General features: G+C 35.7%; 1 protein-coding gene across 1 annotated transcript; it reads left to right on the forward strand.

The window, feature by feature from the left end:
- Window positions 1-6,314: 6,314 nt before the first annotated feature.
- LOC113288034 (protein O-linked-mannose beta-1,4-N-acetylglucosaminyltransferase 2-like) lies at window positions 6,315-8,941 on the forward strand. Its single transcript, XM_026536966.1, has 3 exons — window positions 6,315-6,657; window positions 6,831-6,941; window positions 7,527-8,941. The coding sequence occupies exons 1-3, from the start codon at window positions 6,528-6,530 to the stop codon at window positions 8,711-8,713; spliced, it is 1,428 nt and encodes a 475-aa protein (XP_026392751.1). The 5' UTR covers window positions 6,315-6,527; the 3' UTR covers window positions 8,714-8,941.
- Window positions 8,942-14,210: the final 5,269 nt, after the last annotated feature.

Genomic DNA, 14,210 nt, shown 5'->3' on the forward strand with positions numbered 1-14,210 from the left:
CTCATTAGTCGTCCCATATTTACTCCAAAACACGAACATGAGAGAAGCTCTTCATTCTCTTTTATTTCCTTCTTCTTCCTCACACGAAAATACGATTTTTCATGGAGAGATTGATGGGTTCTTAGGCCGTTTTTGCTGCATTGTCTTAAAGGGTTTGATCTAGTTGTTGTGGAGGTTTTATCGGGGGTGTTTTTGTCGATTTTCATCAATAAACTAACTCAAGGTACGGGAAGAACTTTTGATTGATTTTATTGATCTTATGATTTCGATTTAGGTTCTGAATGAATTTATTGAGTTGAATATGATGTTATATAGCAGTAGCTCATGGTTTCAATTGGAGATGTTGATTGAGTTGAAACTTTGTAAAATGAAGTTAGGGTTTAATTAGGGCACAATTTTTATGGAACTTGAGTGATAGTTATGCTATGATACTTGATTTAGGAAATTGATATGATTCATATGTAATTTCATATGATTAACAGTTGTAATTTGATATATATATGTATATATATACATAAACATTATTCATTTGGATATTTTTGGCGTTTTTTTTCTTCATGAGTTTGAGGATTAATTCTATTTGTGTTGTTTTGCTATTGTTTAAGGTGATGAAATTGATGTTGTAATATGATTTAGTTTGGGAACTTTCATATGTTTATTGTGCATCCATTAATGTTTGCTTGAATAGAAAATGGAGGAAATTGATTTGTGTATGTTTGAGACGTTATCTAAAAGAAGTGAGTCGATCGAGCATTAACGTGAAAGTTTATATTTCAAATATTTTAAATTTAGGAGCAGTTGATATAGGGTTACTGAGTTATACAATATAATGGTTAAAGATAACCCTCAAGCAATGGTGCTTCTTCAAACTTGTGGTTTTTCCTCAGTATTTCAATTTAATTTCAAGAATGCGGATTAAGGATTATGTGAAGCTATCTGTGAGGGGTGGTGGAAGAATACAAAATTTTTTCATTTTCGGGAGTTTAGGATATATAGGTTTGACCCCTTTTCATCTAAAGGCTTGTTACACATGCTAAGTGTAACCGTGGGTCATGTGAAAATGACATAGCTTCCATCCGAGCTCATTGACCAACTATTCAAAAGAATAATTCAATTTCATAGGGACAAAGGACTTCATGTTCGAAATGATTGATAAATGACACTCATTGTGTGAGAATACATGTTGCACGATTAACAACGATAAAAATGAATGAGATTACACGTCCAAAACACTGTTATGCAATTTGGTTAATGCGTATCCATGAAGAGTGAGTGGAAGGGACGACACATCCTTTACAAATTTTTCTATAAAATATAGTCCCTTGTACTGATAGTAACACAATCAAACTTTGAACATCTTATATTTTATAATTACTTTTGCCAATATGGATGCCAGATTCACCCCTCAAGAAGATACAAGAATCATACATGCATGGGTTAGAATAATGTCTACTCCACTTATAGAAGGAGCTTTAATATCCGTACAAATTTTTTGGGAACCGGTCCATAACCATTTTGTAGAAAGCTTTTTGAATCCTCGCCAGTGATCAGAGCAAGTTATAAGAAATAGGGTTGGAACGATAAAAATAGAGGTGAAAATGTATGTTATCATCCAAGCTACGCTATTCTGAGACCTTCCAGGATTTAATATGAAAATGTATGTCGTAAGTAATTTTAATTTTAAGTACTTTTTAAAACATTATTTTTGATGACATAGTAAATTGATATTTATCACTTCATGTAAGAAACAGAGGCGAAACGTTATTTCTCTGAAAGATATGGACACGATTTTAGGTTTTATCAATGCTACCTCCTTTTGAAGGACATTTTGGATGAGTACAATCCAAGGGGGTTATTAAGGAGCTGATAGTAACATAATTACACCAACATTACTGGTTTTGTGGGTATACCTCTTGTAAACTCTCCCGAGACATTACTCGGTTGTTAGGGTCACTTACCGGTTTAAATTCTTGTTGCAGCGTGCTCAGTACATCCGCGGTCCATGCCGAAGTGACTTAGGCTTAGATTTGGTGATTACATAGGATCATTATACTATTTTTTGTCGTAATTTAAAATTAATGAAATAAATAAAACCTTATTTGAATTCACTAAAATTAATACTCCATGTTGGACGTTGTCTCCAAAAAAATATTTGTTGCTAATGACGATGATTGTTATGTTTCAACAAGCACAAACATTCGTAAAGTTGATAGACACTCAATTCAAAAAGTAATCTGTTTATTTAGGATTTATATCCGTTCTCTCCGACGGGTACAAAAGTGTGAAAGATAACTCAGAGAAGCGATCTAAAGCGACTAACATGTCCTAGTTTTTTGTTGGGTCATTCAACCAACTTGCAAAAACGGATGAGCCTTAGGGTTTTTGTAAGCAAAAAACACTTATAATTCCTTTATATACCACATAATAAGATGTTGCTATCACAAATGCTTGGGTGGGTGTTGTTACTCTCCTCGAGGTTTGAATTCACTTAGTTATATCTAATAGGGTTTGGACCCAGATATTCAATAAACTATACATAAGAATTCAGTAATATTCATCGAAGAACGGATGAAACTATAAAGGGTAGGCTTGGTGTAATATAAAAATGAGTGAGAGAATACGTACGCATCCAGAAAGAAATGTATATTGCAAATAACTGATTTCCTCTATGGACGGTTGAGAGACTTGTAAGTGATTTATTTTTCTAAGTCAACCCTTTAATCGTATTCTTCATAAAATACACTTACCTACTTTTAACTTGTTTTTGTAGGAGCAATATGCAAACATGAAATACGCTCAGGATACTGGGAGAGATTTCAGGTTTTACGAAAGCTACTTAATTATGAAAGAAAAATTTCCGGAACTTAACACGATACAACCACCACGTGATCCTCCTTAACATGGAGAAGAAGATTAACACAACTACAACGACGTTATTGGTTTCGTAGGCCTCTATGTAAACCTTCACGAGACAACACTCGTCTATTAGGATCACCTAACAGTTTAAAGACTTGCTGCACATGCTAAGTGCAGTCGCGTTGCCTGCGAAACTGAGCTAAGTTTAAAATTTGGTAATTATTCGATGTATTATCAATGTGGCTTTCTGAAATTAATACAATCATTTAAACATGTTAGTTCAACTCGGTTACGTTGATTCCCCTAGATGAGCCTTTAAATATCGACTACCAACACCAATATTATCAACGATAACATGACTTATGACGTAAGGGTGAAAACCTAATGTAGAATAAAAAAATGTCAAATAAATATAAAAAGGTGACGCTAAATGATAAGACGTCCATAGTAGACGCCAAATGGAAGGCCGTCTGATGACTAATGGTTAGGCGTCCCCCTGTATCCTTAAGAGAATATTCTCCTATAAACCTAACCATTTGGCATTTTCCGAATGCCAAACCATTAGGTGTCCCGATGTTGATTCCATATTACACTCAACAGAACTGATGGGCGTTGTTCGATTCAAGGGGAAAAGATCATGCTTTTCCTCTTGAAAGTTGAATGTTGGGTCTCCATTAGAGTAAGCCTTATAATTTCTCTTTTGATCATGATGAAAACACCGTCTTTTTTGAAGTTTACTCCGTGGACCTCAAAAACATACACAATTACAGTATTCCTATCGGCATCATTCACTATAACAACAATATTCATCCATTCATATCTATTAAAGTTTCTAGTAACAAAACTTATTTTCTATTTAGTCGGACCGACAACATATCTATAACCGTCTTCCTTATTTAGTTTCTTTGTAATCGTTGTTAAAGTAGTTTATATTAGTTTGTAATTTTGCTAATCCGTTCAAAATAATATTTTTGAGTGTGTAATAATTCTATCTAATCTGTAACCGTATGGTATAATTATTCGAGCCTGAATTCCTTAGGAGGTGCTTTTCTCGAACAAGCAATATGTATTTGGGCTATACTCCGCAAAGAAAATTATTTTAAACAATAACCTATTTTTGCAGATATTCCAGCCACCCCATCCACAACCAGCCTACAGTGGAGGCAATTAACATCTCTCATTCTTACAATTAAACAACATTTATTTCGTAATATTTGCACTAGATTAACAACCCTAATACACGTAAACCGGATTCGCAATTCACCAATACTCTGGATCTTGCGCTTTGTTACCCCATCCAAACGGTTGTTGACCTTATCGATCCTTTAACCCACACTTGGAACCGTGATAAGCTAAATTTTCTTCCCCCTCACAGCCCAGTCCAACAAATCGTGGATATCCATCTCCCATAAAACAACCCTACTGACAAAATCATATGTCCTTTCACCAACTTTGTAAGATACACGACAACATCTGGATACAAATGCTTGACCAGTACTTCAGATCAATCACATCAAAACCATCACCATCATTTAAGTTCCTCTGGGTACTTCCATGTCCCCAAAGGTAAACTTTTCTTACGGAAAGTAATTAACGAAGGCCTTCCGATCCTCGGCTTCTAAACCATATCCACCTCATCGAATCTAATAATTGCACAAAATGCAATTCTGATATAGAAACGGCTGGCTACGTACTGCTCAACTGTCAAGTTGTTGTAGCCTCATCGAACATACTCCTAACGAGGCTACCTAATCACTTAAACAGTGTTCAGAATCTCTCCAACATTCTGACCCCTCGTACAATAATCTCATAAATTAAACAAATAAATCTACACTCCACTATCAATACTGATTTATGTTTCTTTTCTTTTGAACCAGGAATGAATTTATATATTGTCATAAGCAACCAAACCCAGGAAACATAGACAAATGGTTCTCTGTCTTCAATATGAATTTTCTTGGGCACAAGAAAACCTCCCTCCTGTATTACTTGGTATGTCGGCTCAAAAAAACCCTGAAAATGAAGCACGAACATCTACAACAATTTCAGTGGGATAGATCAAACCTAGGTTAGACTGGATCAAGATCAACACGGACAGAGCGACGCGGCATGAGGACACTATGAAATAGCAGGAGCAATTTTGATGAGATGCTAGAACATTGTTAGTGGTAGCGCAGCGTAGGGAATCACCATTGCTCTAAAGGCCGAATATAGGGTCATACTCATAGCGTCAAAGACAACAAAAGAGCTGAGTTGATTAAAAGTACAATTCAAACCTAACTTAAAGATGAATCTCCATGGTACATTTCGGGAATGATCACGAAAATCAAGCTGAAGATGAGTCAAATCCTACGATACACCATCCAACACAACTACACGGAAAGAAATTAAACAGCGAATAGACTAGCGAATTTTGCTGCGGATTCTAACCAAAAGAGAAACCTCTCACATGGATCTGAGACAACACAACCCCACCTTGCTTTAATCAAATTGTAATAAATGCTTCATCGAGTAAACCATACCATCGTGTTACCGATACTTAGTACTTAATAAAATTTTCATGCTTCACAAGAAAAAAATAAAGTCCAGTAGATTACTTTTCTTACATTATTTTTACGTGTTTCAGTTTAACTGTCACTAAAGGCTCTTACACGTGTTTGGTATCTAGCAGGCGTAAATCGGCGACAACTGGTAACGGCTTCTTGCGTTATTGTTATCTTCTCGATCTCATTTGTTTAATAAACTGCGCAATCTCCCTCTTCTATTGTTATTGTTAAATTTTTTGCCAAGTATAATACTTGGTTCCCATAAAAATTGGATAGGATAAACGCTAGTCAAGTTCCAATTTACGTAAAGCCGTCACTGAGAAAGGAGGTCTATCACAGTCAAGAAAAGAAGAAAGGAGGTCCATATTTCTTTTAATCAATTTATCAGAAGTCATTAATTAGCCTTGAAAATTAGTAGTAGTTCAAATGTTCCACATTAATCATCGAAACGAGAAAACAGAACATGGGAGGACCACTGTCACTATTGTCTTGGCATTGGCGATTATATATATTTAGTCGGTATTATCACAATGCGACAAAGCTAAACAACAAGGAGAAAGTGCAGCTTTCCCATTTTCTAGTGCAACCTTTTTTTTAAATTGTCCCAATTTTCCATGTTTGTTAAAAGAATAAAGATTAAGGAGTGAGGACAATTGTCCTTGACTGATGCAAGAAAACTCCACTGTATGTTGCTGTACTAGTATTAACTTACACTAATAAAAGTGGGGATTATGGAAAAGTTAAGAGAAAGTTTGCATTGGTAACTGATTTTCGAATGGACAAATCATGAACACATATTACTATTAAAATGTGTTAGCTAAACTACCAAAGACTACTTGGGAGTCTAGCTATCATGAGTCATGACCCACTCTACTTTATTTCAATAATATAAAAATTATTCCGTATTTCAACAAAATGATTCTTTTGTTGAGGAATCGTTTTCATTTACAGAACATCATTCAAATAATTTTTGATAAGATTTTATCATCAAAAAGACGATGAGCTAGAACAACCACTAGTAAACATAAGTGACACAACCAGAGATAATCATTTATTATTAGTACTATATGCCACAAGTAAGAGTTAAGTCCAGTTAGCTATTATCTTCTATGTTCTGATTCGGATATGGGGAATATTGACAAGGATCAGCCGGAAAATAACATCCCCAAGAGAGCAGCCTTCTTCTTAATTCTTCTGCCATTGATTTATGCTGCATTTTACAGATCCAACAATATCAGCTCATCACTTCATTTATGTACGTCTTTCTGCATCTTTTAAACTTTTTGGTTATAAGGCATCTGCTCATCACTTCATTTATGTATGTTTTTGATGAACTGTTTGATCAGTGTCAGTAACTGTTTTTTTTTTTGATCGGCTGTCAGTAACTGTTGTTACTAATGTCATTTTATTGGTTTTCAATGGATTAAGGGAAGAACCAAATTTCAAATTGGAGCGGTGGGTGGAGCAGCAACGGAGGAGTCACCCGAGAAGATGTTCATGGAGATTCCATAAGTTTACTTGTTCAGAGACTTGTAAGAGGTAATTTAAATGTATACTCTTTTCTTAATTAACTAATCTTTCTTTCAATGAATTTCAAAATATATTACTAGGATCCTATGGAAAGTGATTATCAGGATTAATAACAACCCAGAGACTCATTTTAAGCTCTTGTAAGGAGATAAGGACTGTACAGAGGCACCACGTGAAAGACTTCAAGTTCCCTGTGTTGTCTAAATCCATATGATACCATTTCTTATCTGTAGTTATGCTTATGCGATTGCTGGATCACTCCAATCAAAACCTATATTTTGACATATCTAGTGCCTTATAATATACCGTAAAATGATGCGATTCACTTTTTTCAAATGGTCCTATCGCATACGATTCATTTGTTTCAAATGGTCCTATCGCATTAGGATTTGGAGTCTAGTAAGGTCCCTATTCCAAATTGAAATTGGTCATTTTTGGAGCTTACTCCTTTGGGATATTTTACTGCTAGTTAGTGTCCGCTCATTGTAAGTTAAGTATATTTTCAGTTTGAATCCATTCTATAAATTGATGTATTGCATAAACCTAATTAGCTAAGCTGAATGATAAACTAATCAACACCAATGACGATCACAGGAAGAAATCGAATTGAACTCGATGTGACTGGCTTTTCTTGCGATACAGCTTTCTACTCTGATGTATGTGTTTCTAAAGATCCCGTGAGGATCGATATGAATTCCATGACAGTCTATCTATCACCAAACTGGTCACTTCCTTCAGTAACTAGGACTGTACGACCGTATGCCAGGAAGTTCGACAACATGACAATGGGTATAATCAGTAAGGTGGAGGTACTCCGTGGCGCCGAAAACAAATCACTACCTCTGTGCGACGTGACTCATACTGTGCCAGCTGTCATATTCTCCACGGGTGGCTTTTCCGGGAACTTGTTTCATGAATTCAATGAGGTGATTATTCCATTGTTCCTGACAACCTACCACTTCCGGTCCCAACTCCAATTCATCATTGTTGATCACTTATCATGGTGGGTCTCAAAATATAATCGGATTCTGTCCCACTTATCTAACCGCAACGTCATCAATCCTCTTGATGATGGAAAGGTACATTGCTTTCCTGGAGCAGTTATGGGTCTTAAGTACCACAACAACCTCGCCTGCAACACTAGTGAAATCCCTGGTGGGTACTCCATGATTGATTTCAAGACATTCCTGAGACATTCATACAGTTTGCATATAAAGAATGAAAGGGAGATCGAGAAACCTGTTCTTGTGCTGGTTTCCCGTAAACACTCGAGAGTGTTTTTAAATGAACATGAGATAGTGACATTGGCAACAGAATTAGGCTTCCAAGTTATCACCGCAACACCAAACCAGATGTCGAATTTGCAAAGATTTGCTAGTGTTATGAACTCGTGCAGTGTTCTATTGGGAGTGCACGGTGCAGGTCTCAGTAATGCAGTGTTCTTGCCTGAAGGAGCAGTGGTGCTGCAGGTGGTTCCCCTAGGGCTAGAATGGGCATCCACAGTGTATTATGCTTACACGGTTGGTGACATGGGTCTGCATTATTTGGAATACAAGATTAATCCAGAAGAGAGCTCATTATTTGAAAAATACGGTCCAGATAATCCAGTAATTACTGATCCAGCATCAATACGTGACCAAGGTTATTCAGTTGAAAGAGCTGTGTATATCGATGGACAAAACATTAAAATCGACCTGTCGAGGTTTAAGGAGACCTTAGTACAAGCACTGACACTCACTGGTCGGTCTGAGGTTTTAAAGCAAGGGAAGAAGGAGAGCTAAATGTTCTTGGTCTTGAATTTTTGGAAAGGTACTGGACGTTTATCTCCCTGATGTAGTGTATATCGATTCATCATTCTTTCCATTTTTACAACCCTGTACATTCTTCATTTTTGGTAATGTTTCCATTACATTCTCACACTGACAGAACATTCTGAATTAGCACTTGCAAATTCTCGATGGTATTGTGGACTGGCACATTGGCCCATTATGTACTTTACCTGTTTACCACACCCGGTCTAGCAAACACTCTTCTTAATATTGCCCTTTACTAAGCCGCACGGCCGGACTTGCAGCATGCTTGTCATTACAGTAGAATCTCTATGTATGCATGTTTTATTTAGGGAATTTTGATAAAGTGACCCAGTTTTGAATTAGGGTAAAAAAAGTGTCCCCGCTTTTTTGCACTTTTCTAAACTGTCCCATTTTTTTTCAAATAACGTTTTCCATCCCGTTAAATGCAAGGTGACAGTTATCTCACCTGATAAAAAATCATATTTATCCCTGAACTATGTCGTGAACTATGAAGCCTAACCATGAACCCTAGCCCCCTAACCCTGAACTATATCGTGAACCCTGAACCCTGAACCGTGAACAACGAAGCCTGAACTATGAACGCTAAACCCCTAACCCTGAACCCTGAACTATATCGTGAACCATGAACCCAGAACCATGAACTTTGAACCTTGAACCTTAAAACCCTGAACCCTAAATTCATGAACCGAGCTCGACGAACCTGAAAAAATGAAGTAGAAGATAAACGTGACAAGTAAAGGGTAACTAAGTAAAAAATTGGATGGAAAACTAAATTAGATGGAAAAGTTAACAGTGGGGGCAGTTTTGAAAAGTTGAAAAAAACAGGGCAATTTATTAAACCGAAATTGAGAGTGGGTCAGTTTATCAATATTCCTTTTATTTATTAAATCCTTGCTGGGTGCAATAATAAAATTGACAAAATCAAAGAAAGAAATACTATTATACTTGACATTGTGAAAACTGATCAGATGAATTGGCGCCGTTGAAAATGGTTGATAATCTACTGATTGGGAGCAATTTACAACAACACCTATAACACAGTGGCTTGGTAAAAGATAAATGGGGGCACTATTTAGTACGACCTCCTTTAGGATAATAAGCCCATGGCTGCACTCAATGAATGGTTTTCCCCAAGTTACAAAAGTCTATTGCAGAGATTGGTAGTACATGAATCTCTGTTCTCTTCGGCCTTGGCAATGATGAAAAACCTTCCAACTGCTTTGGGGAAAGAAGATAGGAATGAAACAGTAGTAGAGGGGTGGTATTATCTTACTAAGCTTTCCGTCTTTCTCTTACTCTCTTGTATCTCTAATAGCAAGTCCAGTGGGACTTGGCAAAATAACCAATTTAATGGTGCAAGTGATGGGCAAACTCATTTTCTCACGGTGTTAAAAGAGTTTATTATTGATGATCGTCCAAGTTGGGCCAGTCGTCCCAAGTTTAGCCGATGCTCAGTTTAACTTAAGCTGAGGATCAGAGGATCGAATGAATTAGAGCCGGTCAAGGCCATATCTGGGATTGTCGACAACTGCTGCATTTTCAACCGTTATTCATCGGTTATATCTCCGTTTTATAGATGTCCCTCTCTTTTAGTATAATAATTATTATAACTACTTACGTATCATATTTTTTAGGGGTGAGTTATATAATCGTTATGATAAAGATTAAATCCACAGCCAACGAGGAAAGTAACTATTTTCTTTTGAAACATCCACGCACGTAAGTAGTTTATGACACTCTAAGATGTGTATTTCCCAGAGTTGTAGCATGTAGCTTGACAAAAGTCCACAGAGCTACAAAATGATGATGACGTGTGCTCTTACCAAATGCATCATTTCGCTTTAAAAAAATATATCCACAAAGTATGAGGTTCATGATTACATTGTCGCACTTCTGCTTAGTATATTAATCAGGTAAATTTATGTTTTTATTCAAGTTGATTTAATTAAGTTACTATACACAAAATTATACGGTGAAAAGTTTATTTTGCCCACATTTCACGTTATCAATTGTTTGTGCACCATATTTTAGAGTATAAAAGACGTAACACAAGAGTGACGGGGGAGAAAAAACGATGATGACGTGTGCCCTCACCAGATTATTGTCCTACAGTTGGGAGTCGGAGGTCCTGTTACGCTGTGAAACCAATGTATAATTTCGCCTTCAAAAATATATCCTCAAAGTATTAGGTTTATGATACATAATCGCTATGATAAAGATCAAATCCTCGGCCAACGAGGAGTGTAATTATTTTCTTTTGAAACATCCACTCACTTACATAGTTTACGTCACTCTAAAATGTATGTACCAATCAAGAAGTGTCTTTTCCAGAATGATGATGATCTGTACCCTCACCAGATAACTGCGTGACCATTGAGAGAATAGGGTGCGGTTACAATGCAAAACCAATGCATCACTTCGCTTTAAAAAAAAATATCCACAAAGTACATATGATGTTTATGATTATTTAATCGTTATGAGAAAGATTATACCCACAACCAAGGAGGAGTAATATTATTTTCTTTTGAAACATCCACTTTACGTCACTCTAATATGTATGTACCAATCAAGATGCGTCTTTTAGCTGTTGTTTCACAAAAGTCCACAGAGCTACATAATGATGATGACATGTGGTGTGCCCTAACCAGATTATTGTGGGATGTTTGAGAGAATAATTTGCGGTTAAACTTTGAAACCACTGCATCGTTTCACTTTAAAAAAAATATAGCCACAAAGTATGAGTTTATGATTACATAATCGCTATGAGAAAGATTTTATCCACTGTCAACGAGGAGTCTAATTTATTTGTTTGTTTTTGAAGGAAAAAGGCAATGCCTCGTAATTTTATTTATATGATATTTTGCTTACATCGTGATCAATTACATCATAAAACAGAAAACAACAATTAGTATTAAATTTACAGATTTAAGAAACAAAAAACGAAAACTGTACTAAGCTTGTCTGCTGAAGAAATTGACATCCTGTTAATGGTTTCAAACCATTTTGTTTCTTGATCTTTTGAATCTTCATCATTGACATCATATATGTAAGATGGTTCAAAAAAGAAGTAATATGCTCAAATTGATGTCAAAGTTATCAAAATCAGAATTATTTCGCCGAATTAGATCGTCTTCTTTCAAAACATGCTTGATTATATAATGTAGCACCACCACCATAGGACGCCATTAATGCTATTATATAAAAAATCTTGATAGCATAGATTTGCCATCAGACCCACGATAAGATAAAAACCTAAAATCTTTGCAATTAACCAAGATCGAAAACAAACTCCTAATCCCATTTGTAACTCACTTAAGTAGTTTACGTCACTCTAAGATGTGTCTTTTCCAGAGCTGTAGCTTGACAAAGTCCATGGAGCTACAAAATGATAATGACGTGTGCCCTAACCACATCTTTGTGCGACAGGAGAGAGAACGAGGTGCGGTTACTTGGTGACCTCAATGCATCATTTCGGCTTAAAAATATATATCCACAAAGTATTGGGTTTATAATAAAGATTAAATCCACCGCCATCGAGGAGTGTAATATTTTCTTCTGATAAATCCATTCACATAAGTGATTTACGTAACTCTTAAATGAATGTGCCAATCAAGATATGTCTTTTCCAGATCTGTTGTTTTACAAAAGTCCATGGAGCTAGAAAATGATGATGATGTGTGCCTGAACAGATTATTATGCGACGTTTGAGAAAATAATTTGCGGTTACCTTGTGAAACCAATGCATGCTTTCACTTTAAGAAGATATATCCACAAAGTATGAGGTTTATCTAATGGCGCTTCTGCTTAGCATCGGAATCATGTAAATCTATGTTATTATTCATGTTGATTAAAGATACTATACGCAAAATTCTATACGGTTTACTGACATAGTTTCATCATCGTCATTCTTCCATTATCATCATAAATATTGTTGAATATATTTAAAAGGAAAACAGTTGCATTTGTTTCATTCTTTGGTTAACAAAAAACAAAAACATCCAAAAAGAAAAACACGACATCTTCCCACTTGACCTTATTCTACCCGCAATGAGGTCAGTTCTCTTTGCGATTAACCAAGATTGGAATCAACCACGACATTTGCCCACTTGACCTTATTCTGTCCGCAATGAGGTGAGAAATCTTTGAAATTAACCAAGAATAACAACCATCTAGGAAAACTACTAGTTCCATTTGTATTGATCATCTTAGAACGGATGTTTACAGAATTCCACTTTATTAATTACTAAGATCAAAAGGAACGTTGCCAACACTGTGGTGTTTATTATATGAATATAATTTAGTAACTTTCTTTCAAAAGATGATGAAATCGAGCTTTCATTGGTAATTGTGGTGCTTATGATAACATCAATATTATAAGCTGTGTATATGTATATATATATATTTTGTGAGTAAAATAGGAAGAACATGTCCAGCTTGTTCTGCATAGTTTCCTAATTATATTCAGAGAATATATATACAGAAACGTTTGCAAACAATGCAAAGATGATTTTGTATTTGCAAAGAAGTAGTTTTTAAAGTGAATGAAGTGAAAATTGTAGTTTTCACCATATTTCACGTGATCAATTGTTTGTGCACCTTATTTTAAAGTATAAAAGACGTAATACAAGTGCGATTAAGGAGATTTTAATGTGAGATTGCGGTTTGTAAACACCACATTCTGTATGCTCTATTTTTATTCTGCTTGGTGGAATATATATATTTCTAGGGAAGAGAGTCCATTTTATGGCCATTTTTTTGTAAAATTAAGCATAACGCAAATCGGCAATTTGATAAAAAGATAGGAAACGGTTTGGTGGTAGTCTTTGGGACCTGAAAAGCCTGAGATGTCCTCCCTTTTAGTATAATAATTATTATAACTCCTTACGTATCATATTCTTTTCAGGGGTGAGTTACATAATCCCTATAATAAAGATTAAATCCACAGCCAACGAGGAAAGTAACTATTTTCTTTTGAAACATCCACACACTTAAGTAGTTTATGACACTCTAAGATGTGTATTTTCCAGAGTTGTAGCCTGTAGCTTGACAAAAGTCCACAGAGCTACAAAATGACCAGATGCATCATTTTGCTTTAAAAAAATATATCCACAAAGTATGAGGTTCATTATTACATCGTCGCGCTTCTGCTTAGTATAATAATCAGGTAAATTTATGTTTTTATTCAAGTTGATTTAATTAAGTTACTATACACAAAATTATACAGTGAAAATTTTATTTTGCACCACATTTCACGTGATCAATTGTTTGTGCACCATATTTTATAGTATAAAAGACGTAACACAAGAGTGACGGGGGAGAAAAAACGATGATGACGTGTTCCCTCACCAGATTATTGTCCTACAGTTAGGAGTCGGAGGTCCGGTTACGCTGCGAAACCAATGTATAATTTCGCCTTCAAAAATATATCCTCAAAGTATTAGGTTTATGATGCATAATCTCTATG

Source organism: Papaver somniferum, chromosome 6 (assembly GCF_003573695.1).
Source record: "Papaver somniferum cultivar HN1 chromosome 6, ASM357369v1, whole genome shotgun sequence".
Classification (NCBI taxonomy): Eukaryota; Viridiplantae; Streptophyta; class Magnoliopsida; order Ranunculales; family Papaveraceae; genus Papaver; species Papaver somniferum.